Below are 26,600 nucleotides of genomic sequence, written 5' to 3' on the forward strand. Positions count from 1 at the left end.
ATGTGATAGTCACTACTTTAATTGCAATCTGCTCCCTTCTTGGATTTGTCCCATCTAGGATAACTGCATGCTGTAATTACACTTTACTGCACCAACTATTTCTAGCACTTTCTGCATGGTAAATAAATTTCCCTAATAATGGGAACCTCACTCAAGAAGTGTTTTTCTTTTTCAGGTTTCATTTTCTGGTGGTGGCTTTTTTTGTGTTTGTTTTTTCCTTCAAACATCTGTCTTGAAGAATTAGAAGTTCCCACTGATGAGCTACTCTGATGTTAAACCTGCTGCTCCAATGATGTCGAGTCAACCAGTGCTTTAACATTACATTTTATATAAATTACTACCTAAACCTCTACTGAAATTGCTGAGTTTCCAATTTCTTAAAATATATTTAACCAACAACCTGGTGATGCGGTAGTAAGAAAAAGAGAAGCCCTTTGGCTAAATGAAAATGAGTGTAATGTAATCACTGTGGATCTTAGCCAGAAGAAGTCGCTGGTCCTCATAGGCTCAGCCATCTGACCGCTCTCACTACAGTGACTTCACTTTCTCAGAACTAGTTCAGAATCTTGTACAAAAACCAGGGGACCCCTCACCCTCAATTTTTTGTACATTCCCATCCTATATATTTCATAGTTGGGGGTGGTTTTACCCAGCAGGATTTTTGCAGCACCAAGATTTTTATTCTCTGTAAGGATTTTGTTTTCCCAGCCACTCATTTCTCACTTCTGTTTGAACTGGGTGGCCTGTAGAATGATGGAGTGTAGGTGGCGTAGGGCACTATCCCAAAAAGCTTCCATAAATATTTGCTCACCAAGCATTTTCGATCTCTAATATGTGCCTCATCAGTCCTCTCAGCCCCTGGAAACAAAGCTATTTTTGTTTCTCTGCCCGGATGCTGGGTGATTAAATTGTTTCTAATTTTCTAAATCTTTCTGGTGTGGATTCTGTTCCTTTAATATTCTGGAGGTTGGTGTTGAGCTCAGGATCAGGTGATCTGCCATATCATCAATTATAAAATCATATGCTTTCCATAGAGTTTGTATGTGGCTGTACTGGTCTTGTCAGCATAATTGCCGGCAAGTTCCAAGTTTGCATTTTTGTCATTGTTACTCAGAAGGGATCAATTGAAACAAATTTTCTCTTTGGTTCTGTTCACTTCACCACTTATGGCTACCGTCAACTCCTGCCTCCTACACAAGACTCACAGAGCAGGAAGGAGGGTGAGACCCAGAGCCAGGGAAAGAAGTGAATCAATCAGTGATATTTATTGAGCACTTACTACGTGGAGAGCACTGTTCTGAGTGTTTGGAGGAGTACAGTACAACAGAATTAGCAGACTCATTCCCTGCCCTTATTAAGCTTCCAGTCTAGAGGGACTTGAAAGGGGCGGAAAGGGCAGCAGCATTCTTGGGCCCAGGGAGGGTGGATTTCATAGTGTGGAAAACATTGCTCTCCCTCCCATCTAGGAATGGATTGAGGGGAGGGTGAGCAGACTCATTGCCCTAGGAGCCAGGGAAGGGCAGCAGCCCCTTTGCTTCAGCACCTTGGTTCAGCCTCTTCACCTGCCTCCCTGCTTCCAGTCTCTCCCCTTTCATCATCATCATCATCATCAATCGTATTTATTGAGCGCTTACTGTGTGCAGAGCACTGTACTAAGCACTTGGGAAGTACAAATACCACTGTCCTGATCAGTGTTCTGAAACATCTCTGCACATACCTCCCACTTGTCAAAAACCTTCAAGAGCCCCATTCCCCTCTGCATCATGCAGAAATCCCTGCTTTGAAGCACTTGATCTGCTGTCTCCTGGACACATCTTCTCCTGCTACACTCCAATTTGTTTTCTTCTTCTCATGCTAGTAACCTACTATTGCCTCTTTCATAGCTCTCCCGCCTCTGACTTCTGCCTCGGGATCTTTCTTCTGCTTGCAATTCGCTCCCCCTTCAAATTTGAAAGATCACAACGCTCCCCATCTTCAAAACTCCTCTAAAATCGTATCTCTTCCAGGAAGCCTAGCCCAATTAATTTGTGTGACCAGCTATTTACTTGACCTTTTTATCGTATTTGTTAACTTCTCAGAGTTGCCTTCATTGTTCATATCTGCTCCCGTTTCCATGCTGAGGAAGTGTGTGAGAGGCATCAATCAATCAAGCAACTATACTAAGTGCTTGGGAGAGTGCAGAGAAGCAGCGTGGCTTAGTGGAATGAGCACGGGCTTGGGAGTCAGAGGTTGTGGGTTCTAGTCCCAGCTCTGCCACTTGTCATTTATTCATTCATTCATTCAATCATATTTATTGAGCGCTTACTGTGTGCAGGGCACTGTACCAAGCGCTTGGGAAGTACAAGTTGGCAACATATAGAGATGGTCCCTACCCAACAACGGGCTCACAGTCTAGAAGGGAGAGACAGACAACAAAACAAATCATGTAGACAGGTGTCAAGTCGTCAGAACAAATAGAATTAAAGCAAAATGCACATCATTAACAAAATAAATAGAATAGTAAATATGTACAAGTAAAATAAATAGTGATTAAATCTGTACAAACATATAACAGGTGCTCTGGGGAGGGGAAGGAGGAGAGGAAAAAGGGGGCTCAGTCTGGGCAGCTGTGTGACTTTGGGCAAGTCACTTAACTTCTCTGTGCCTCAGTTACTTCATCTGTAAAATGGGGATTAAGACTGTGAGCCCCATGTGGGACAACCCAGTGACCTTGTATCTAAGCCCCAGTGCCTAGAACACTGCTTGGCACGTAGTAAGTGCTTAACAAGCACCATTATTGTTATTATTACTACAAAATAATAGTGGGAGATATGGTCCCTGCTCACAATGAGTTTACTATCTAGAGGGGGAAGAATCCTGTTTGAGAACTCATGTCCATGCTGTTATAGTCCCTTGGCGGCATTCACTCTTATAGGCAGGTCTTAGAGACAATGAGGTAATTTGGTTTTTGTCTGCTTATTTAAAAGCCTGTAAACATAGGCAGAAACCATTGCCTTGAGGAGAAAAATCAGCTTTCTTCTTCAGCAATCTCTTCAGATTAGTCTCCTTGTCTGAATAGAACTAATGATGCTTTTGCCTATGTAGCAGTTTTTTTTCCATTTAGTTAAGCGGAGAAGTTTGAAATTTTAGTTTACAAGAAAACTGAGTTTTCTCTTAATCATTTCTGACATGCAGGTTGCTCTCTTGATTGTAAAGGGAAGAAGAGCAGGACCCTAAAACTCTCTGGTATTCCGAATGAGAGAGACATTTTTCAAGGAGTATTTTAAAATAAATTTTTGCAATTCACAATTTTTCCCTTGGGAAACGTGTCCTTTTTAGAGACGTCAGTTGGGTGGCCACGGCCAGCACTCAAAAATATTGGATGCCCCTTTGCTGAGCTGGAAGTATCAGATATATGTTAGGTTACATATATTATGCAACCTCACTCAGCCAAATGCTGGGATGACACAGGGGACCTTTTGAGGATGTCTGCCAGACTTAGAGCATTTGGCTGTGGGGGACTCCTAGCCCCCCTCATTTGCTCCAGAGTCATTGTGTTGTTTCTGAGGTTCAGTGCTCTGCGCCAGAAGCCCAGGCGGGAGGGAGGCGGGCAACTGGAAGCCAAAATAAAAATACTGAATATATAGGGTGGTCAGTGGCCTTTAGGGTGGTCAGATTGTCCCATGTGGAGCTCCCAGTCTTAATTCCCATTTTACAGAGGAGGTAACTGAAGCACAGAGAAGTTAAGTGACTTGCCCAAAGTCACATGGCTGACAAGTGGCAGAGCCGGGATTAAAACCCACGACATCTGACTCCCAAGCTCTTTCCATTAAGCCACGCTGCTTCTCTAAAATCTAAATGGGTCAACCAGTGGTATTTATTGAATGCCTACTAAGGGCTTGGGAGTTTGTAAACCTGATCCCCGCCCTCAAGGAGCTTACAGTGTATTTGGGAGAGGCAGACATTAAAATAGCTTATAGATAGGGGAAGGGGCAGAGTATAGGGATATATATGCCCATAAGTGCTGTTGGGTTGGGGGTGGAGTGAGTATCAAAGTGCTTAAGGGGTACAGACCCAAGTGCATAGATGATACAGTGGGGAGGGCAAATAGAGTGAGAAAATAAATGGTAGGCAGGGAAGGTTCTTGGGGGAGATAGTGATTTTAGAAGAGCTTTGAAGGTGGGGAAAAATGGTGGTTTGTTGGATATGATCCCATACTAACACCTTTTCAGTGAAAATTGTTTGAAGCCTGGGTTATTATTTGCAAGCCTTTTAACTGGCTTTTCTAAACTTGACTTTTCCAGACAATGAAAAAAATGGAAGACCAGCATACCTGTGATGTTACTATGTTTACTCAGTTTCTTTACCTCAAAGGACAAATTTCTTGACAGCTCTGCCTCCCCCAGCAATGGGAAGCAGTATCAAGTTCCACAGACCCTTTGGATTTTTTCCTACAACATTAGTAGCTGAGATGTAGTAGTAAAAATACTAATAATATCATTAATTTGTGCATAGCTCTTTGTTGTTCCAAATTGCTTTATCCTCAGAAAAAGGCGGGTAGTGTTACTGCCTTCTTACAGATGAGGAAACTGATGCATAGAGAGGTTGTAACAAGTTCCGACGTCACACAGGAGGGCAGGGGAAGAGAACATAGAGGGTTGATATTCTTACCCTGTGCTCTTCCCATTAGATCACACTAACTCATGCTGTAAAGCTCTTATCATGAGCTAGATTGGTGAAAATTTGTCACAGACATCAATCTCTCCTCACAGCAATACTTCAAGACCAGTCTAAGTGTAGTGGAGAATTTGCCCTGGCTGTGATTTCCCTAAATTATGCAGCTCTGGAAGTTGTGCAAGATCATCTGTATTATAAGACTACTAGAAAAACTACTTAGGGCTTGGGTTTACTGCTGCTGAAGTTGCCCCAGTAAAGTTGGTGAATGGATTTGGGAAATGGCTATTCTGGAAAGATCTGAGTTTCGGCAGTTCCCTAGCCAACTGCAAAAATTTACCTAGATTGTGATCCTCTTGAGACAGGATCTGTGTCTAAATCCCACCTATAAACTTTTTTTAGTGCTTAAATCAGTGCTCTGCACAACAGTAAGCACTTAATACTATTGCTATCTATGTCTCGTTCATTTGGGTTGACTCTGTACGACTTGTTAGGAGGGGCACGGCAATATAGAAATTATGTTGGATTCTTCAGGAGCTTATTTGAAATGATTAATTCAACAATCTTCAAACTGGGTTTGGGTAGGTGTGGCTCCTCTATAGCTTATTCATTCATTCAGTCGTATTTATTGAGCGCTTATTGTGTGCAGAGCACTGTACTCAGTGCTTGGGAAGTACAAGTCGGCAACATATAGAGACGGTCCCTACCCAATAACGGGCTCACAGTCTAGAAGTGGGAAACAGACAACAAAACAAAACATGTAGACAGGTGTCAAAATCATCAGAATAGAATTAAAGCTATATGTGCATCATTAACAAAATAAGTAGAATAGTAAATACGTACAAGCTTATATTCAGGATGAATGTATATGCATTTCAGCAAAATAGTTAAGTCTAGTGTTTAAAGACTCATGACACTTTTTAAAAGCTTTTAAGGGAAATTGTGGGGTGAGACCCCCAAATTTCTTTCCCATTTTGGATATGGTTTTAAATTTTAATACTTTGGAATCTAATAGCAGCAGTAGCATTTATTGTGGCCCCTCCCACCCTTGTTTGGTGTGGTCCCCTTTACTAGTTGTATGGGAAGAGCAACATAGGAAAGTGACAAATTATTTGCCCTAAAGGCACTTGATTTTTAAATAGAAAATGTTATTTATTGAGCGCTTTCTGTGTGCAGAGCACTAAACTAAGTGCTTGGGTAAGTAAAGTACAACAGTAGACACGTTTCCTGCCCATAAGAAGTTTATGGTCTAGAGGGGGAGCCACCCATTAATATATATAAATAATGGATTTATACACGAGAGCTGTGGAACTGAGGATGGGGTGAATATCATCGTTAAGGGGTATAGAAGGGAGAGGGAGTAGGGGAAAAGAGGGCTTAATGAGGAAGTGAGCATGGAAATATATACAAATTGAATGGTCAAAGTAAATAATTGAATCTTCTCTTATGCTGACGAGTTGTCTCAGACCCATAGCGGTGCCATGGACACATCTCTCTCAGAACTCCCCATCTCCATCTGCAGTCGTTCTGGGAGAGTATCCATAGAGGTTTCTTGGTAAAAATACAGAAGTGGTTTACCAACCCCTCCTTCTGCGCAGTAAACTTGAGTCTCCACCCTCAATTCTCTTCCATGCCGCTGCTGCCCAGCATGGGTGAGTTTTGACTTGTAGCAGACTGCCTTCCACTCGCTAGCCACTGCCCAAGCTAGGAATGGAATGGGTATGCCGCTGCTTGACTCTCCCTCCCATAGTTGAGACTGGTAGAATACTGGAAACTCTCCAGGTAGCTCCTGAGAGGGGTGAATTATTGAATAAACATATAAACATGAGTGTTAAGGAAAATGTAAGCAAATTTATAAGGGCCAAAATGATTGGTCGCTTTCCAGCATCATTGAGGATTCTTCTCAATGTTGCCTTAATAACAGTGAAACAGTAAAATGTTTTACGGTAGCTACAGAGAAAGTGATCTCACATCCTTTCACTCCTGATCTCTGCATCAGATTGTTCTCATGTCTCTTGGAGTTGGTATGTGTTAATTTTCTTGTCTACTCCTCTTGCATGCACACTTCTCTCAGGAAATCTTTTCTTTGACGGTAGTTTACTACACATATATAAATGGCTAACAGGATGGATAATTGAGAAATCTGAAATCCCATTTCTATACAGCAGGAGAAGAATTCTGTCTTTCACAGCCGTTCAGGTGCTGAAGTTCTGACATTGTTGTGTTTGAGGATGTGCAAAATTAGTGGAGCATTTACACTGCTATTCCCCAAGATGGCATAAATGCCACAGCACTGTAACATTTCATTATAGACGCAGAGACCAACCCGCAGATGGAAAATAAGGGAGAAAAATGATCAATAGGTTTGATTCTCCCCTCATGATTGGAACAACTGACTTGATTTCCTTTCAGTTTTGCTTTTGCATGTGTGGAACCAAAAGGAAGAGGCTACTTTTCTGGGTGCTCCTATCTATAAGGGAAGCAAAAAGTCATAACAGTTATTTACAGTGGTTGAGAATGTAATTACAAGGTGCAGTGGCTTGAAACTTAAATTTAGATCAGCCATTTGAGCTGGGCTTTGGGGAGATCCCTTGGGGAAAATGTTTGAAGTGTCGTCATGAGAAGTGCTTAAGAATAGGTTAGCTATAGCCTTATAGGGAGTAGTGCTGAAGAATACCCTGTTAAATTGACAGGGTTGGATAGAATTCATACATCTTCTGGATTCTGTGAAATGAGTTAGGTGACTCTGGGTACCGTTGTGAGTGAATGTAGCCCCTCAGGGGATATCCTCCGCAGAGACATGCCAAGGAGAACCACTTTTTACTGCTTCCTCTTGTATTACCTACCCATTCCTGGTTCCTGTGGATAACTGGTCCATGGGTAGTGGCTGTAGGCCATCTAGAATATCTATATTCCATGGCTAGCTTTGTAATGGATGTAGGTTTACCGCTTCCCTCTCTCTCAGCCCTGATTGGAGAGTCAGACTTAATGCATGTAATTTCACTCAAGTAGTAACTAGGGCTTTTTGTTATGGGCAAGGAACACTTTTGCTAATTCTGTTGTATCGAACTCTCCCAAGTGCTTAGTAGTGCAGTACTCTGAACAGAGTTAGTGCTTAGTAGATACCACTAAGTGATTATTTTTCATTATCAATCAGTGGTGTTGAGTGCATACTATGTGCAGAGCACTGTACTAGGTGCTTGGTAGAGTGCAGTACAGAGTACGTCAGTACACATGCTGATCCCTGCTCTCAAGGTGCTTAGTTGTCTTCATATCCAGAATGCACATACTTTCCCTTTAGTATTGCGAAGAAAATGCAGTTTTTCATTTTTGGTTGAATAACTTTCTGGGATATCATGTTTCAAGCTGAATTTTTCTTCATTTCTTAGTTCTTAGAATAAGTTCCTGAGGGGAGGAACCAGGACTTTTGTTGAATACTTCCAAGTGCCTAGTATAGTAGGCACTTGGAAAATATGGCTATAAATTAGTTCATTCATTCATTCACTCATTCAATCGTATTTATTGAGCGCTTACTGTGTGCAGAGCACCGTACTAAGCGCTTGGGAAGTAGTTATTCCCCTCTTTCAAAGATGACACCACTGACAGTGGAATTTACTGGGAAAAGCCATGGGAGAAGCAGCATGGCTTAGAGGCAAGAGCCTGGGCTTGGGAGTCAGAGGTCGTGGGTTCTAATTCTGGCTCTTCCAGATAATAATAATAATAATGATAATGGTATTTGTTAAGCACTTACTATATGCGAAGCACTGTTCTAAGCACTGGGGTAGATACAAGGTGATCAGGTTGTCCCATTTGGGGCACTCAGTCTTAATCCCCATTTTACAGATGAGGTAACTGAGGCACAGAGAAGTGAAGTAACTTGCCCAAACTTGTCTATGTGACCTTGGAGAAGTAGCATGGCGTAGCAGCTAGAGCCCGGGCCTGGGAATCAGAAGGCTATGGGTTCTAATCCCGGCTCCGCCACTTGCCTGCTGTGTGACCTTGGGCAAGCCACCTAACTTCTCTGTGCCTCACTTTCCTCATCTGTAAAATGAGGATTAAGACTGTGAGCCACACGTGGGACAACCGGATTATCTTGTATCCACCCCAGCATTTAGAACACTGCTTGGCACATAATAAGCGCTTAACAGATACCATCATCACCATCAAGTCACTTAACTTCTCTGGGCCTCAGTTACGTCACCTCTAAAATGGGGATTAAGACTATGAGCCCCAAGTGGGACAACATGCTTACCTTGTATTTACCCCAGTGCTTAGAACAGCGCTTGGCACTTAGTAAGTGCTTAACAAATGCCGTAATTATTATTATTACTATTACCATTATAGCCAACAAGAAGCAGCATGGTTTAGGCACTAGAACATGGGCCTGGGTTCTAATCCTGGCTCCATCACATGTTTAATGCGTGATCTTGGCCAAGTCACTTAACTTCTCTGGGCCTCAGTTACCTCATTTGTAAAATGGGGATTGAGTGTGAGTCTTCTGTGGGACAGGGACTGTGTCCAACCTGATTGACTTGCATCTACCCCAGTGCTTGGCACATAGTAAATGCTAAACAAGTACAATAATTATTTATTAATACTGTTACTACTAATAATAATAACAACAAAAAATCAGTATTTGACCTACCATCCTGAGTACTCCATAATAAAGATCCTCTAGACTGCAAGCTCACTGTGGGCAGGGACCATATCCACCAACTCTTTTGTATTGTAGTCTCCCAAGCACTTAGTGCAGTGCTCTGCGCAAAGTAAGAGCTCATTGATGATGATGATGATGATCCTCTGTTGTAGTCATATTTGTGCAGCCCCTGGCACTGCTTTCACTTGCCTTTTTGTCTCAGGATCCTCAAACTTCTGATCAAAGTGAGTTCCTTTATTCCTCATTCTGTCATATCACGTTTAGACTATGGTATCAGCTTCTTCAGTGGTCTCTTGAGCTCTGGTCACCTCCCCAGTCTATTTTAAATGCTGCTGCCATTGTCACGTTGTTCTGTACATATTGCTTCACCAACTCTCCCCAGTGTACATATCAACTCTTTATTTTTTAAAGGCACCTGTTAAACCCATATTTTGTGCCAGGCACTGGAGTAGATACCAGAGAATCAGGTTGGACACAGTCCCTGTCCCACATGGGGCTCACAGTCTAAAGCTGATGTAGGAGGCTTTAATTCTCATTTTACAGATGACGAAAGGCCCAGAGGAGTTGTGACTTGGTCATAGGTCACATAGACGACAAGTAGCGGGGCTGGGAAAGGCCTGTGCTCTTTTCCACGAGGTCACGCTGCTTCTCTTCAACTGCACATCCCCAACTCACCCATTTGGTTCCTCCTAAGCTCACGTACTAACCGTACCTTATTCTTGACTTCTTGGCCAACTTCTTGTCAGTCCGTAGTTCTGGGCTGACTCTAAGAAGAGGTTTACAGTCATTTGCATCTGCTTGATTTTAAGTTCCTTGAGGACAGAATGGTATTTTCAAACTCCATTATACTCTTTCAAGCATTTAGTACCGTATTTTACACAGAGTAAATACTCAGTAAAGTCCATTGATTGTTTGCTTGTCCTACTGAGGGTGTGCTTTTAGGCTGCAGTCTTCCACATATAGGAACCCTAGAATAATCATCACTTGGATATTCCGTGATGACTTTAGCATCACCGTGTTAGAAGTGTTTCCCAGAGGGTTTAAAGCACATTTTAGCACCAGAGCCCTGGTCTCTTCTTGTACCTCCAAACTGGTTATACAGAATATATTGAACAGTCTGACCCAACCAGATCACCCTGCTTTATCCAGTAGTTTTGGGGAGTGGTTCAGTTAGGGCACAGCCAGATCTGACATGAGCAGTTTGAAAATCTTGATGAGCTTTTCAAAGCATTTGCAAAAGCCTAGGCTACTGATGGGGTTACTGATGATTGTTATACTGTTTTCATAAAACCTACAAAATCTCAGAGCTACTCCCTTGTTTTTCTGCAGTATTGGACATGCTGAAAAGATTGATTTTTTTCTTCTATGCTGCCATGTGTCTTGAGGCCATCTTGTGATTCTGGCAGTCGTGGTTTATAATATTCTATAGTAGCCAGTCCTAAAGCACCTTAAAAGGGACATTTTTAACAACTGATGCCAGTGAGGTACCATGTCTTTTGCCTTGAAAGTGGCATCTTTGAGATGTGGCACCTTCTCAATGTTTGGTATGCTGAGGTAAAGCTTATGCAAGTGTTTAAGCAGTGCATTCCCTGTGAGATAATTTCAGCAAGTATTCAATCGTATTTATTGAGCACTTACTGTGTGCAGAGCATGCCATCAGGCCACATTACTTAACCATTTTCTGAACTCATCCACCAGGTTGACTTTCTCAGTAGCTGGAACAAGTGCCACATCTTAATATATTAATAGAATTGCTGGGCTAGGCAAAGTCACATCTTGAGTGGTACCATCTTCATTCTTCAGAGGCACTGTGATAGTGTTTTTAGGGTCATGTGCTTTTTTTTTATGATGTTGACTACCTCATTTTGAGTCTATAGTCTAAGAGCTCCTTGTGGGCAGGGACAGTGTCTTTCAACTCTATTGTATTATACTTTCCTAAGTGCGTAATTAATGTTCTGTACACAGTAAGCACTCAGTAAGTACCACTGATTTGATTGTTGGGCTCTACGGTCTTGGAACTCTGCTGCTTTGGCAGTCCACTGTTTGTCGTGGATGCCCTTTATAATATAACGGCATTAGAAAAGCCATTATGGAACAGGCTATCTAGCTCAGTACTTACTTTTTTCAGAGTAGTATGAGGAGGCTTGAGAGGAACCCTGTCATAGTTGTTTTCCTTCACATTGAACCTAGGTTTATGGATATATAAATTCCTATGTTTTACACTGTATAGCCCTAACTTTCCTTCTAGTAATGACTGTGAGCCCGCTGTTTGGTAGGGACCGTCTCTATATGTTGCAAACGTGTACTTCCCAAGCGCTTAGTATAGTGCTCTGCACACAGTAAGCGCTCAATAAATACGATTGAATGAATGAATGAATTTAAGGACCACAAATGGCATAAATTTGACCAAACCCCTTGTAAACATTTTCTGCCTACACAACTTCTCGTGGTTATGAATTCATAAGATTACAATCTGCTGTGTGAAGAAGTATTTTGTGTATGATTCCATCACCCTCATATTTCAGTGGATAATCCCCAAGGTTTTGGTGAATAGAAGTTCCAGGTTCCCCACATTCATTCATTCATTCGATCGTATTTATAGGGTGCTTACTGTGTGCAGAGCACTGTACTAAGTGCTTGGGAAGTACAAGTCAGCAACATATAGAGACAGTCCCTACCCAACAATGGGCTCACAGTCTCCATCCAGTGACCTCAAACTTCAATCTTGTCCCCATTCCCCTGATCATCATAACAGCCGTTCTCTGTACTGTCTTCAACTCTATTATGTTCTTCCCAAGATGCAGCACTGAAAACTTCAAATAGAGATATCCCATGGTTTTATATAGTGGCAAAACGATGCCTCTTTTTCCTTCCTGTTCTTTTTTTTTCTCCTCACTGCCATTCATTGGATTGATGATTAAATGAGTAGTCAATAGTGACCCTGGGATCTCCTTCCTGAGTTAAAGTTGCTAGCTTGAACCCATCTTCATGTAATGTAAAAGACTGGCCCTACCTCCATATGTTGTACTCTGTCTTTTTGGATCTGATTCATGTGGATGTGTGATGGACGTTGGTATGTTTCGGTTGTTGCTCTTTTTAGTTTTTATTACCCCTTTCCCCTCTTTGTTTTTGCAAGATCCCCTCGCTTTCCCCCAACCGTCCCCACATCTTTCTTAAAGCTTTCTGATGGCTTAAGAAATGGTTGAAGGCACAGTGGGTTCTGTTGATGTGAATCCTCAGAGATATTGTGTCCGATGACCACAGTCTGGACCCGTTCTCCGTACCAGCCATCCTCAATTTTAGCTCATGACCAGCTGACAGTCAGGCCTACCTGGCTCCTCTGAACCCAGGGATTGGAACCCAGGGTCTTCGACTCTGAGGCTTGTGCTTTTTTCCACTGAGCTACCTTGCTTATTTTCCCAGTGAGATTGCAAGCCCATCCAGGGCTGGCCCTTGGTCTTTTATTTTTTTATAGCACTCTCCCAAGCACCTAGAACAATGTTCTGCATCCACTAGGTACTCAGTAAACATTCCTGAAAGAACAAATGGATGAATTTAGTTTGGTCATCTGATGTGTGTGAAAATTAGCATTTTCACAGCCTTCAAACTTTTTCTAAGTGACTTGTTTTTGTAAGCTAACCCTTTCAACTAACTCTTTTGTAAGCTAACCCTTTTAATTCAAGGAATTATACCCTTGAGTTGGGTTTTTTTTTGGGGGGTTTCCCCCAAAGCAAGAATGTTTAAATTTTAGTGCAGTTGTGGTCACACTTACAAAATGGCTTTCTAAACTAGATGCTATCCATTACTCAGAATTAAATCCAATATATTCTCTCTTTCAAATATTTCATGGTTTAAGAATTACTGGGAAAAAGTAACTCTTTTCTCCTGGGGAGCCGAAAGTACATTTAAAGTCTCGTGAATTCTCAGCATGTTCTTGGGATGTTTGGAGGGGGCTGCTTCTCGTAACTCCATTTTATAAATGGATAAACTGAGACTGGAGCCAGGTTATTGGAGCAGTTCACCTAAACTGCCAAGGCAATGGAAGAAAAATCCAGCAACAGAAATCCAATCCCCCTTTCTTTTCAACTCCTGTATTATGCAGGAAATGAAGTTTCTATTTATTTTCTGTCTTCTAATTAGGCAAATATTTTTCTCAACTCTGTTGCCATAGGGAAGCAGTTGTTTGTTTAAGCCCTTGAACAACATTTTTACAAGACCAGCATTATGATGGTAATACTGGCATTTTCAATACCCTACGGCAGCTGAAATGGCCTTTGTGGACTGCTTAAACATCTGCTGCAGTGAGTTTTGGAAGCCAGAAGAATCGGTGAAGTGAAAACCAGGCTTATCTACTAGTTCAGATATATTTAGCTTTAGGTTCAACATGTGTGATTAAACATAAGGTGATAAATGATGGGGCTGTCACAGATGGGAAGTTTCCCAATGGAGAACTACGTAGCATTGGCGGATGACGTAAAACAAATTCTCCCTGTTTATTATAATTTGGCACTCGTCTCCTGATGCCAGATGAGTTTGTGTAGGGACAGCAGGCCATCCAACTAGGGAAGCCTAATTGGATGCAGCCGGAAGCCAATTTATGGTTGTCAAATACTCCGCTTATGGACCAGATTCCCTAGTGGAAACATCCAATTTACCATTCTCATTCTCCCTTCTCATTTCACTTGGAGGGATTAACTAGCATAACCTGGGGTCAGTGCAGTAATGAAGTACTGCAGACAGGGCCCAGGCTTTGACCTTGGATGTAAGTAGCAGTTTCCTCTCCCCACATAGTGCCTCTTCGACACAGGGGGTGATAGCAGTGAAGGGAAAGATGGTGGGGAAGGGGAGACATAGAGGTTATGTAGCCAAGATTAGTCTGCATGGGATAAAGTCAGGAAACCGTCGCCTGTGGGCGGTTGGAAACCGTCCCTTATGGGTGTTTTGGGGGGTCAGAAAATGTCCCTTGTGAGTGTGTCACCCTCCTCTTGTGGGCGGTTGGAAACCGTCCCTTATGGGTGTGTTGGGGGGGTCAGAAAATGTTCCTTGTGAGTGTGTCACCCTCCTCTTACCCTCTGAGGGGCAGGAGTGAAGGACGGGAAATTGGGCTTCAGCAAGGGTTAGGGAGAGGAAAATGGCATTAGATCTGAGAGAATTTTGCCTTTGGCCCTGCAGATTAGAGACTAATAATTGAAATCTAAAGTTTTTTTTAATTACCCAAGGAGAGAGGCTCAGCAACTTCTCTGAATGGAATACCAATTAGCAAGGCACTGAATAGAAGAGATAGGATTGTTAGCTTTAAGACCTTCAGGCAGAATTCTTATGTAAAAGAAATTTTACATCCCAGATGACTCTTGGCAGAATTGGAATGGCTGATGGCAAATAGCATCCTGGTCCCTCCAAGACCTGTGCCAAAGCCTAGTGTTCAGAATTTCTATTTGGATTTCTGTCTTCTGAAAATTATTAGTTCTCAACATATCTTTGGATTTCTAGATTCAGTCAATCAGTGGTATTTATTGAATGCCTACCTTGTGCAGAACACTTGTACAACACAAGGTCTCTACCCCATCCTAATCCTTCTCGACCTCTCATTTGCCTTTGACAATGTGTACTACCCCTTTTCTTGGAAACGTTATCCTACCTTGGTTCTCTTATCTCTCTGGCTACTCCTTCTCAGTCTCCTTTGCATAGGGCTCCTCTGCCTTCCCCCTGCTAACTTTGGGAGTTCCTCAAGGCTCAGTTCTGCATCTCCTTCTGTTCTCTGTGTACTCATTCCCTTGGAGAACTCCTTCACTCCCTTGTCTTCAGCTACAACCTACATCTCTGCTCCTGCTCTCTCTTCCTCCCTCCAGGCTCGTATCTCCTCCTGCCTTCAGGACATCTCCATCTGGGTGTCTGCCCACCATCTAAAACTCAGTATGTCCAAGACTGAGCTCCTTACCTTCCCTCCCAAACCCTGTCCTCTCCCTGACTTTCCCGTCACTGTAGACGGTACTGCCATCCTTCCCATCTCACAAGCCCGCAACCTTGGTGTCATCGTCAACTCCGCTCTCTCATTCACCCCACACAGCCAATCCGTCATCAAAACCCACTGGTCTCACCTCCGCAACATCGCCAAGATCCACCCTTTCCTTTCCATCCAAACCACTACCTTGCTGGTTTAATCTCTTATTATATCCCAACTGGATTACTGCATCAGCCTCCTCTCTGATCTCCCATCCTCCTGTCTCTTCCCGCTTCAGTCTATACTTCACTCTGCTGCCCGGATTATCTTTGTACAGAAAAGCTCTGGGTATGTCACTCCGCTCCTCAAAAATCTCCAGTGGTTTTCTGTCAACCTACGAATCAAGCAAAAACTCCTCACTCTCGGCTTCAAGGTTCTCCATCACCTTGCCCCCTCCTACCTCACCTCCCTTCTCTCCTTCTACAGCCCAGCCCGCATCCTCTGCACCTCTGCCGCTAACCTCCTTCTGGGCCTCGTTCTCGCTTGTCCCGCCATCAGTCTCCGGCCCATGTCCTTTCCCTGGCCTGGAATGCCCTCCCTCCACACACCCGCCAAACTAGCTCTCTTCCTCCCTTCAAATCCCTACTGAGAGCTCACCTCCTCCAGGAGGCCTTTCCAGACTGAGCCCTCTTTTTCCTCTCCTGCTCCCCATTGCCCCCCCGCCCTACCTCCTTCCCCTCCCCACAGCACTTGTATATATTTGTACATATTTATTACTCTAATTTACTTGTACATATTTACTACTCTATTTTATTAATGATGTACATATAGCTATAATTCTATTTATTCTGACGGTTTTGTCACCTGTCTACATGTTTTGTTTTGTTGTCTGTCTCCCCCTCCTAGACTGTGAGCCCGTTGTTGGGTAGGGATCATCTCTATATGTTGCCACCTGTACTTCCCAAGCACTTAGTACAGTGCTCTGCACACAGTAAGTGCTCAATAAATACGATTGAATGAATGAATGAATGAATGTCTGGCTGCCTCAAACTTAACATGTTCAAGACAGAACTCCTTATCTTCCTACCCAAACCGTGTTTTCCCCATGACTATCCCATCACTGTAGACAGCACCATCATCCTCCCTGTCTCACAGCCCATAACCTTGGCATTATCCTCAACTTATCTCTCTCATTCAACCCACATATTCAGCCATATTCACCCAATCATGTCAGTTCAACCTCCACAGCATCACTAAAATCCATCCTTTCCTCTCCATCCAAACTGCTACTACATTAACTTGGAGCCAGCCAGCAGAGAGTTTGATGTGGTACTGGCAGGAGATCAGTTCTAGGCCTCAGAGCAAAAAGCCTTTCCCTGCCCACTACTTGATGTGATGTGTGCTGCCCTTCTCCTATACTGGGGCTCTGTGTTGTAAGAACTGGATAGTCAGGGCCGGCATCCAGAAAATCCCCCCAAGTAGCAGGTCGCTATTGTGGAAATATGGGACACATGACCAAATGACAGGGGAGCTTTTGATTTGTTGGTGGATTCCCTGAATTGGAGTGACTTTCAAGGTTGTCTGACTAAGGATCAGGGTGGAGAAGGTGTATCTTGCCATGTATAAGAATAATTGGTATTAAACACTTCCTCTGTACTAAACACTGGGGTCAGTATAAGTTAAATCAATCAATACTATTTACTGAGCCCTTACTATGTGCAGAGCACTGTTCTAAGCACTTGCGAAAGTACAATACTACAGATTTAGCAGACAGGTTCTCTGCCTGTAACAAGTTTACAGTTTAGATGGGGAGAGAGACATTAATATGAATCAATAATCAATTTATAACAATGTAAAGATATGTACAGAAATGCTGCGGGGATGGGGTGAGTATCAAATGTCCAAAGGTCACAGATCCAAGTGCATAAGCAGATGTAGAAGGGAGGGTGAGCCGGGGGAAAGAGGGCTTAATTGGGGAAGGCCTCTTGGAGGAAACAGGACCTTAGTGATGCTTTTGAAGTGGGGGAGAGTGGTGGTCTGGCATATTTGGAGGGGGAAGGAGTTGCAGACTAGGGGGAGGGCATGGGAAAGAGGTCGGTGGCAAGATAGAAGAGATTGGGGCACAGTGAGTAAGCTGGTGCCAGGAGATCGGAGTGTTGTGGGCTGGGCTGTAGTAGGAGATCAGTGAGGTAGGATGGGGCAAGGCGATTGAATGCTTTAAAGATAATCAGGCCAGACACAATCCCCTCCCCATAGAGGTCTCACATTTTAAGGAGGAAGGAGAACAGGCATTTTCATCCTCATTTTACAAATGAGGAAACTTAGGCACAGAGATGTTAAGTGTCTTGCCCAAGGGCATAAAGCGGGCAGGTGGCAGAGCTGGAATTAGAACCCAGGTCCTCTGAATCTCAGGCTTGGGCTTTTTCCACTTGGCCACGCTACCTCTCATGGGTGCCAGGAATGCATGTAAGCACTCAAGCCCACAGATTGATTAATTGATCGATTCATAGTTTACCCACAGGTGCACATTCTCAATAAAACTGAACCAAAGTGATAGAGAGTTGCTGAACTTATGCAGTTTCATGTAATTAATCAGGGGCATTTACTGAACGCTTATTGTATCCAGAGCACTATACTAAGTACCTGGGAGAGTACAATACGTAAGAACTGGTAGATGCGTTCCTTGCCCACAGTGACCTTACAGTCTAGTGGGGAAGACACATAATAATATAAGCCCAATAAGGATGTGTACGTAAGTGCTGTGGGGCTGAGGGTGAGGGGACTATCTAGGTGTTAACAAGGTATAGAGACAAGTTCAGGGAAGGGCCTGACTTCTTTTAGATGCCAGTTCACAGGGTCACATTAAACACTCCTCATAGTGGAGTAGCAATTTTATTTTCACTCAACAGAGGAGAAACTGAAGCATTTAAGTCACTCATTCTGGACGTGAATGAGTTCTCATCCTAGGATGAACAGGATGCTTATTGAAGGCCCACTTAGTTCTGATCACTAAGAGCTTGGAAAGCACAGGATAAAGACAGGACATATTCTTTGCCCAAAAGGAGCTTACACTCTAAAGGGGTAAGACAGATGTAAAAATACTTACAACTAAAGTGGTCAAAATAAATGAGTGGACATATAAACATGAGTCCTAGGGAGGGTATAAATAATTTCATGAATGCTAATGTCTGAATTCCTAATATAAGGCCACTCTTTTAGGGTAAAGTCTTCATTTCCCTTGGTAAACATATTTGCCCAGCAATTTAGTTTCACCCACTGAGTTCAAATACAGGCAGTTCTTTCAACTGCCTCCCTGTCTTGGGGAGAGAGACTGAACAAGCAGGTATGATTTGAATTTAAAAAAATAATTAGGAAAAAGGCCCCTTAATAACAGCAAATCATATTTGATGTTAAGTGAGTATATTAATATTTTTGGATGGAAAATGAGCATAGCCTCAGTTTAAAAATACCCTTTAAATGTCTGATAGTTTAGTTCATTAGTACGGTGACCTGCACTTATTACGTTTAGTAATTGTAATAGGAATCTATTATTTTTCAGTGAATACATGTCATTAAAAAGCTATGAAATGGCCAATTCTTGATATCATTAATTCCCCTGTACTATATTTCTGCTTTAATGACAATACATTATTATTTTTAACATAATGTACTTTCATAGGCAAAAAGTCATCTACTGAGCACTAAGCAGACCTTGGCAATGAAATGTGTCAAATCATCTGTTTTATATTGGAAAAAGGTTTCAATTTTCATTGTTACTGAGTCCTGACCATTCATTCTGCCATGTTTGAAAGGTTTAATTTATTCTTCTGAAAGTGAAAGGATCAAGGTCCACATTAATTTTTATCCTATTCTTTAATATATATTCTAAGTTCTTTACAGTTTAGTCATAGGTTAAAATTTAGATTAGCAAAGAGAGCCTACATAGAAAATACAATAGAAAACAACATGATTCTTTCAGCCTAATATGGGATGAATCACTGATTAACCTGGAGAAGCTGTGGAGTCTTATTCCATCCTCAGGGAGAAGCGCTCAGTCTTTTCTTCAGGAGCCTAATTCCATGAATCTTTCCTGCCATTTAATCACTTTTGTAGTTCTACTCTGAACTCAGGTTTTTTCATTTTCTTCAGCTGTGGAACCCAGATTGAATTCAGGCTACAGTCTGACTAGGGATGTGTAGAATGGGAGATTTAGTCTCTGTTTCTCCTTACTATTTATTCAATTACAAGGATGCTATAATGGGTCACACCAGTGATCCATCTGGGCTGGTATTTTGGCATTCAGAGGATGCTGGAAGAATCTGTCTGACAATTGCTTTCTTTGCTTCCATCCTTACAATTTTCCATCCCCACTAATTTCCCTGATACAATGTACATTGCCTACTAATCATTAGCTTTTATCTACTCTATGCCTTCTATCTTTTTCAGACACATTTACACCTTGCCAGCTCTCCTCATTTTTGCATTTGTGCATTTATTTTTCCCTTCCCCAGTATACAACCCAGCATTTGTCCTTATTAAACTTCATTCTGTTCATTTCTCTCATCTGTCAAGTTCACATTGAATACTGATGTCTCTTCCAAAGGACTGACCGTCCCTGCCAGCTTGGAGTGATTTGCAAACTTAATGAGCCTGTTTCTCTACTCCATCCTCCAGGTCATTATTTGAAAATTCTGAGCACCGTGGGACTTACGAAGTGATTCCTAGAAAACCCCAGGTCTTATTTTCTTCCCCTCCCTCATCTTAATGCCCCTCACTAGCACGGCCTAATGGCAAGAGCATGGGCTTGGGAGTCAGAGGTTGTGGGTTCTAATCCCGGCTCCGCCACTTGTCTGCTGAGTGACCTTGGGCAAGTCACTTAACTTCTCTGTGCCTCAGTTACCTCATCTGTAAAATGGGGATTGAGACTGTGAGCCCCACTTGGAACAACCTGATTACCTTGTATTTACCCGAGTGCTTAGAACAGTGCTTGGCACGTAGTAAGTGCTTAACAAATAGCATTATTATTATTATCCATTCCACCTCTCCCTTTGTCTTGGTGTTGGCAGCCTCTCCCTGGATTCAGTCTTCCGGCCATTTGTTCATTGTTGTATTTATTGAGCATTCCTGTGTGCCAAGCACAGTTGCGTTATTTCCTAAAATTGTGAAGTGTAAGCTAGTGTTCCACACCGTTATTTGTCTGAGGCATGTTGAAGACATGAGATGCAATATGTTATCACACCCTCCTGCAGAAGAGTTAACTTGTTCAAACGCAGCCCCTCCTTCAAGCCTGGGGGAAGGAGATTAATCTGATGGAATTCTTTTCTTCTCAGAACAACCCCGGTTGTTACAGAATATTTTCTTCAAGATGTTTCAGATTGTTTTTTCTGAGAGGATTTTAGGGAAAGGTTGACTCTCTTCTAATCTTTAGGCTCTTGGACAGTCCTATGTGTGTCGTCACAAATGCTGTGATTCTGTATGGCTTCATAAACTTTTAAGTTGTAACAATAACATTACCTTGAATTTGTACAGTGCTTTTAATAATAATAATAATAATAGTGTTTAAGCACTTACTAGATGCCAAGCACTGTTCTAAGTACTGGAATAGACACAGGGTAATCAGGTTGTCCCACGTGGGGCTCACACTTTTAATCCCCATTTTATAGATAAGGTAACTGAGGCACAGAGAAATTAAGTGACTTGCCCAAGGTCACACAGCAGACTTATGGCAGAGGTGGGATTAGAACCCACGTCCTCTGACTCCCAAGCCCGTGATCTTGATCTTTCCATTAAGCCATACTTTTCCATAGTGCTTTCATACGAGTTATTTCATTTTCTCCTCCAAACATCCCTGGGAGAGAGGCATATCCTATTATCCCCATTTTACAGATGAGGAAACTGAGGTCCAAAAAAGGTAAGATCAATTGCCCAGGGTCTTGCACAGCATACCAGGGCAGAGCCTGGACTAGAACACAGATCTGATTACCAGGCCCTCACTCTTTCCACTAGACCCCAGTTTCCCAGGGCATTGCTTATCGGGGCCTAAAGATTTGAATATTCCTATCCTATTTAAGCAGTTTTTTGCCAAGTCTTTCTCCACTATAGCTTGGCTTCTGCTTTTCCAGTCAATACATCGATTGGCCTTGTTCCCAGTTTCTTTTTTGCCTTTTTCAGGAAGGATTATTATTATTAGTAGTAGTATTTATTGAATGTTTACCTGGTGCAGTGTACTGTGGGATTAACTGACATGCTTCCTGACCACAAGGAGCTTATAATAAGTGGGGAGATAAAGATAAAAATATTTACAACATTGTCAGTTAAATTGAATGGACGTATAGATGCATGAGTAGTAAGTTCATAAATGCTAGTATTGTTTCCTCTGCTCCCCTTCCAACTTGCTGTCTTTGCTCTACCCCCCTCCCAGCCTCACAGCATTTGTTTATATATGTACATATTTATAATTATAATTCTGTTTATTTTTATTAATGATGTGTATACATCTATAATTCTGTAAATTTATAATGATGCTACTGATGTCTGTTTACTTGTTTTGATATCTATTTCCCCCATTCTAGACTGTGAGCCTGTTGTGGGCAGGGATGGTCTCTGTTGCTGAATTGTGCTTCCCAAGTGCTTAGTACAGTTCTCTGCACACAATAAGTGCTCAATAAATGCAATTGAATGAATGAATGAAAGTTTAAAAGACTACAGCTAAACCCAAAGCATTAAATGTCTTTGTTTTATTGGTATCTACTTTCAAGAGGTAAAAGGACATTTTTTCTACTTGACCTTCATCATAATCTTCCTGTAGTCGTAGAGCTGGGAGGAACTTGGAAAGATCATCTGGTCAATTGTCCCTCCAGACATTTTGCTTAGTGGCGAAAGCACGGGCTTGAGAGTCAGAGGACATGGGTATTCTAATCCTGGCTCTGCTACTTGTCTGCTGTGTGACCTTGGACAAGCCACTTAACTTCTCAGTGCCTCAGTTACATCATTTGTATAATGGGGTGTAAGACTGTGAGTCCCATGTGGGACAACCTGATTACCTTGTATCTACCCCAGTGCTTAGAACAGTGCTTGGCACATAGTAAGTGCTTAACAAGTACCATTATTATTATTATCTAAACCACGTAGGACAGTAGTGACCTTGTCATGTGGTTCATGGAGCAACCTCCCTCAGTAGCCTCTTTCGGTATTTTATCACCTGAACCACAAATAGTTCTTCCACATGTCCAACTGAACTCTCCTTTCATTAATTTTTCTCTTATGTCTCTGCGGAACAGAGATTGCCGGTCAGAGTCTGAAAAGACCAGCATATCTGAGAAGACTTACTTGCCTCCGTCTCCCAGGGTGCGGTATCCCAATGCACACAAAGGGCAAGGCATCAGTTTGGCAGCCCTCATCCCGACTGAGACAGGACTAATCCGCTCCCCCCCGTCCCCCGTCCTTATCCCCACACATTGTTCAATGTCTTTTATCCCGAGTATAGTCAGGGGGTAGTCAGAAGAGCTGAAGTCTAGGTGGGGAATGTTGGCTTTGGGCACTTTTCCATATCGTTTCTCCATCCTGTCTGGGGCAGGTTTTTTTTTTTAAATGGGATTAATTAAGTGCTTAATATATGCCAGGCATTGTACTAAGCGCTGGGGTAGATACAAAGTCATCAGGTTGGACACAGTCCTTGTCCTGCATGGGGCTCACAGTCTAAATCCCCATTTTACAGTTGAGGAAATGGAGGCACAGAAAGGGGAAGTGATTTGCCCAAGGTCACACATGATACAAGCGGTGGAGCTGGGATTAGAATCCAGGTCCTTCTGGTCTCAGGCCCGTGCTCGATACAATAGGCCACACGGCTTCTCTTTCTTAGCCACATTGCTCAGCTTCTTCATCCGCACCCTCCAGTTTCCAGCTCTATCTGCCCTAACCATTTCTTGACCCTAAAGAATTCCAGTTCCTTTTACCTTTTCTCCTATTTTCCATCCCTTTCATATTTTTATTACCATATTTCTAGGATCACCAAATTCTTTCTTTTTGTACCCTTTTACAATCAGGTGTCTGGGCCAGTTGCTGCCTTGATTATGTCACTTACCTGCCATGTCCTGATATAGCTTCGGAGCTTATTCCTATTTGCCTTTAGCAGCCTTGCCATCTTCAATTATAATTAACTTTTCTTCTTCAGGTTACATTTTACCAATCATCATCTTGACATTTTTGCACTTCCAACACCCTGCTGTGCCTTTCTAAATATTGATTTGCATTCTTTACAATTTATGCGCTTCCTCCACCTGTAAATTGTTTCCCATCACTGTTGACGGCACTACCATCCTTCCCGTCTCACAAGCCCGCAAACTTGGTGTCATCCTTGACTCCGCTCTCTCATTCACCCCTCACATCCAAGCCGTCACCAAAGCCTGCCGGTCTCAGCTCCGCAGCATTGCCAAGATCTACCCTTTCCTCTCCATCCAAACCGCTACCCTGCTCGTTCAAGCTCTCATCCTATCCCGTCTGGACTACTGCATCAGCCTTCTCTCTGATCTCCCATCCTCGTGTCTCTCTCCACTTCAATCCATACTTCATGCTGCTGCCCGGATTGTCTTTGTCCAGAAACGCTCTGGCCATGTTACTCCCCTCCTCAAAAATCTCCAGTGGCTACCAATCAATCTGCGCATCAGGCAGAAACTCCTCACCCTGGGCTTCAAGGCTGTCCATCACCTCGCCCCCTCCTACCTCACCTCCCTTCTCTCCTTCTCCAGCCCAGTCCGCACCCTCCGCTCCTCTGCCGCTATTCTCCTCACCGTGCCTCATTCTCACCTGTCCCACCATCGACCCCCGGCCCACATCACCCCCCGGGCCTGGAATGCCCTCCCTCTGCTCATCCGCCAAGCTAGCTCTCTTCCTCCCTTCAAGGCCCTACTGAGAGCTCACCTCCTCCAGGAGGCCTTCCCAGACTGAGCCCCTTCCTTCCTCTCCCCCCTCCCCCCTCCACCCCCCCTTACCTCTTTCCCTTCCCCATAGCACCTGTATATATGTATATATGTTTGTACATATTTATTACTCTATTTATTTATTTTACTTGTACATATCTATTCTATTTATTTTATTTTGTTAATATGTTTGGTTTTGTTCTCTGTCTCCCCCTTCTAGACTGTGAGCCCACTGTTGAATAGGGACTGTCTCTATATGTTGCCAACTTGTACTTCCCAAGCTCTTAGTACAGTGCTCTGCAAACAGTAAGCGCTCAATAAATACGATTGATTGATTGATTTTGTATCTCCCTTGTTAGATTGTGAGGGCCTTGAGGGCAGGGATCGTGTCTTCTGCATCTGCTCAGTCTATCCAAGTGCTCAACACAGTAGGTGATACAAAAAACCGTATTGATTGATTAAAGGCCAAATAGCTGTGAGCTTGATCTACGTAAGCTTTGCTGAGGCTTTGACTCTTCCTTTTTACCAGGCTTTAGCATCTCATTCATTCATTCAGTCATATTTATTGAGCACTTACTGTGTTCAGAGCACTGTACTAAGCGCTTGGGAAGCACAAGTTGGAAACATACAGAGACGGTCCCTACCCAACAGCGGGCTCCTTCCACAGCATATCTTGTACATGGGTTTTGTTTGTAAAATTATGGTATTCATTGTGCACTGTGTTACACCCCGACTGTGTAAGTGCTTGCTGTGTTAACTGGCCCAGTGGCGATGTGACTGGCAGAGGCGAGAGAGTGGTGCCATGCAGACTACCAGCATTATAATTAATTCTTTTATGCTGGTTCTTAGTCCTGAAGCCCTAATGACTGGACAGAGCTTCATCAGTCATTTATGATGGGGGAGGTTCCATCATCACTGTAATTTGGGATTCAGCTCCCTGTGCAATCCTTTGTTTAGCCAATGAGGGTTCTCTCGACCTTTTTCCATCCCTTTCTCTGCCCTCCTCTTCCCCACCCCCCAGCCTCCTGAGACATTTTTTGACTTGGCTCTGACCAGTCTGGTTTAAAACAAGAAGCAGCCTGGCCCAGCGGAAAGAGCCAGGCCCTGGGAGTCAGAGGTTCTGAGTTCTAATTCGGGCTCTGCCACTTTTCTACTGTGTGACCTTGGGCAAGTCAATTCTCTGCCTATTTCCTTATCTGTAAAATGGGGACTAAGATCTTGAGCTCCAGGACTGTGTCCAACATGATTATCTTGTATCTACCCCAGTGTTTAGTACTGTGCTTGCCACATAAGAAGCACTTAACAAATACATTTTAAAACCCCCAAGGCCCCCAAACCCTCCTTCTTAGGTGTGGCAGTCTTTTCCCACCATCACTTCTTCTGTTATATGAATTCCATCACCAGTAACCAGGCCCTCTCCTAAAAGAGTATTACAGTTGTAACATTTTAGAGTAAAAGAACAGTGAACTGGTTCTTGTTTTCCTCTTCTGCAGACAATCAAAAAGTCTTTAAGTTTAGACCACAATTTAAAAATCCATTTTAAGGCTGTGTGTGAGATTGACATTTATAGGAGATAGAATTGAAGTCTCTGTCTCCATCCCCAAATTGTATTTTGACAAAACATTAAGTATCACCTTTCCATCCAGTTCTACAATTGCAGCAGTGAAATAGATTCAGTGATATGTGTATTATGATGGGCTTTGCTTTCTTTTGCCTCTTATGTCTGCAGCTTATTCCAGGGCTGTAGCTAAGAGGATATTTTCTATGTCGACACCCTGAGCCAAAGAATAATGCCACTTGAGGCCTCTACTACTATTATTTTGTTCTGAAGCAGAAAAGGGTATGCCTGTCAATAAACCCCTCAATATTGCAATATTTTAAAATGAACATTTGATTCTGTAAAGAGGTAATTGAGTGCAGAAATTGCAAATCACACCTAGAATGCAGTTTTAGTTCAATACCAAATGGTAAGTTATCCCATATCAGAGAGGGATAAGAATCATTTGGAAAAATCAGCAATTAATGGAGATTATTGCCTTGTCACAGAATTGCCCCCAATCCATGCCATTTACCTGTACCCTCCTCTTTTCTCCATCTTTTATTTACTGAAACATATTGCAAACTTTTGTTTTTTAGGGTCTGATTTGCAAGTGTGTATCCCCAAAGGGCCCACATGCTGCTCAAGAAAAATGGAAGAAAAATACCAGGTAACAGCCCGATTGAACATGGAGCAACTTCTCCAATCTGCAAGTATGGAACTCAAGTTTTTAATTATTCAGAATGCTGCTGTTTTCCAAGGTGAGTTCTCAGGATCACTTTATCTGGAAAAAAAAGCATTCAAATATGCAGTATTCAAATAATTATTTCATTCAGTGGCATGTTGCATGATGAGTAAGAATGGTGTGGTTCTAATAGAAAAGCCCCTTTAGAA

General features: G+C 42.7%; 1 protein-coding gene and 1 non-coding gene across 2 annotated transcripts in view; one reads left to right on the forward strand and one right to left on the reverse strand.

Moving 5' to 3' along the window:
- GPC3 (glypican 3) overlaps positions 1-26,600 on the forward strand; it is a 432,499-nt gene that overhangs the window by 15,187 nt on the left and 390,712 nt on the right. The window contains exon 2 of the mRNA XM_038748017.1: positions 26,306-26,467. Within this exon, the coding sequence (XP_038603945.1) occupies positions 26,306-26,467 (162 nt within the window). The remainder of the gene's footprint in view (positions 1-26,305; positions 26,468-26,600) is intronic.
- On the reverse strand, positions 6,316-6,452 carry LOC119930241. Its single transcript, XR_005451726.1, has one exon. It is a non-coding gene; the product is annotated as a small nucleolar RNA SNORA7 (small nucleolar RNA).

This window comes from Tachyglossus aculeatus, chromosome 6, assembly GCF_015852505.1.
Source record: "Tachyglossus aculeatus isolate mTacAcu1 chromosome 6, mTacAcu1.pri, whole genome shotgun sequence".
Lineage (NCBI taxonomy): Eukaryota > Metazoa > Chordata > Mammalia > Monotremata > Tachyglossidae > Tachyglossus > Tachyglossus aculeatus.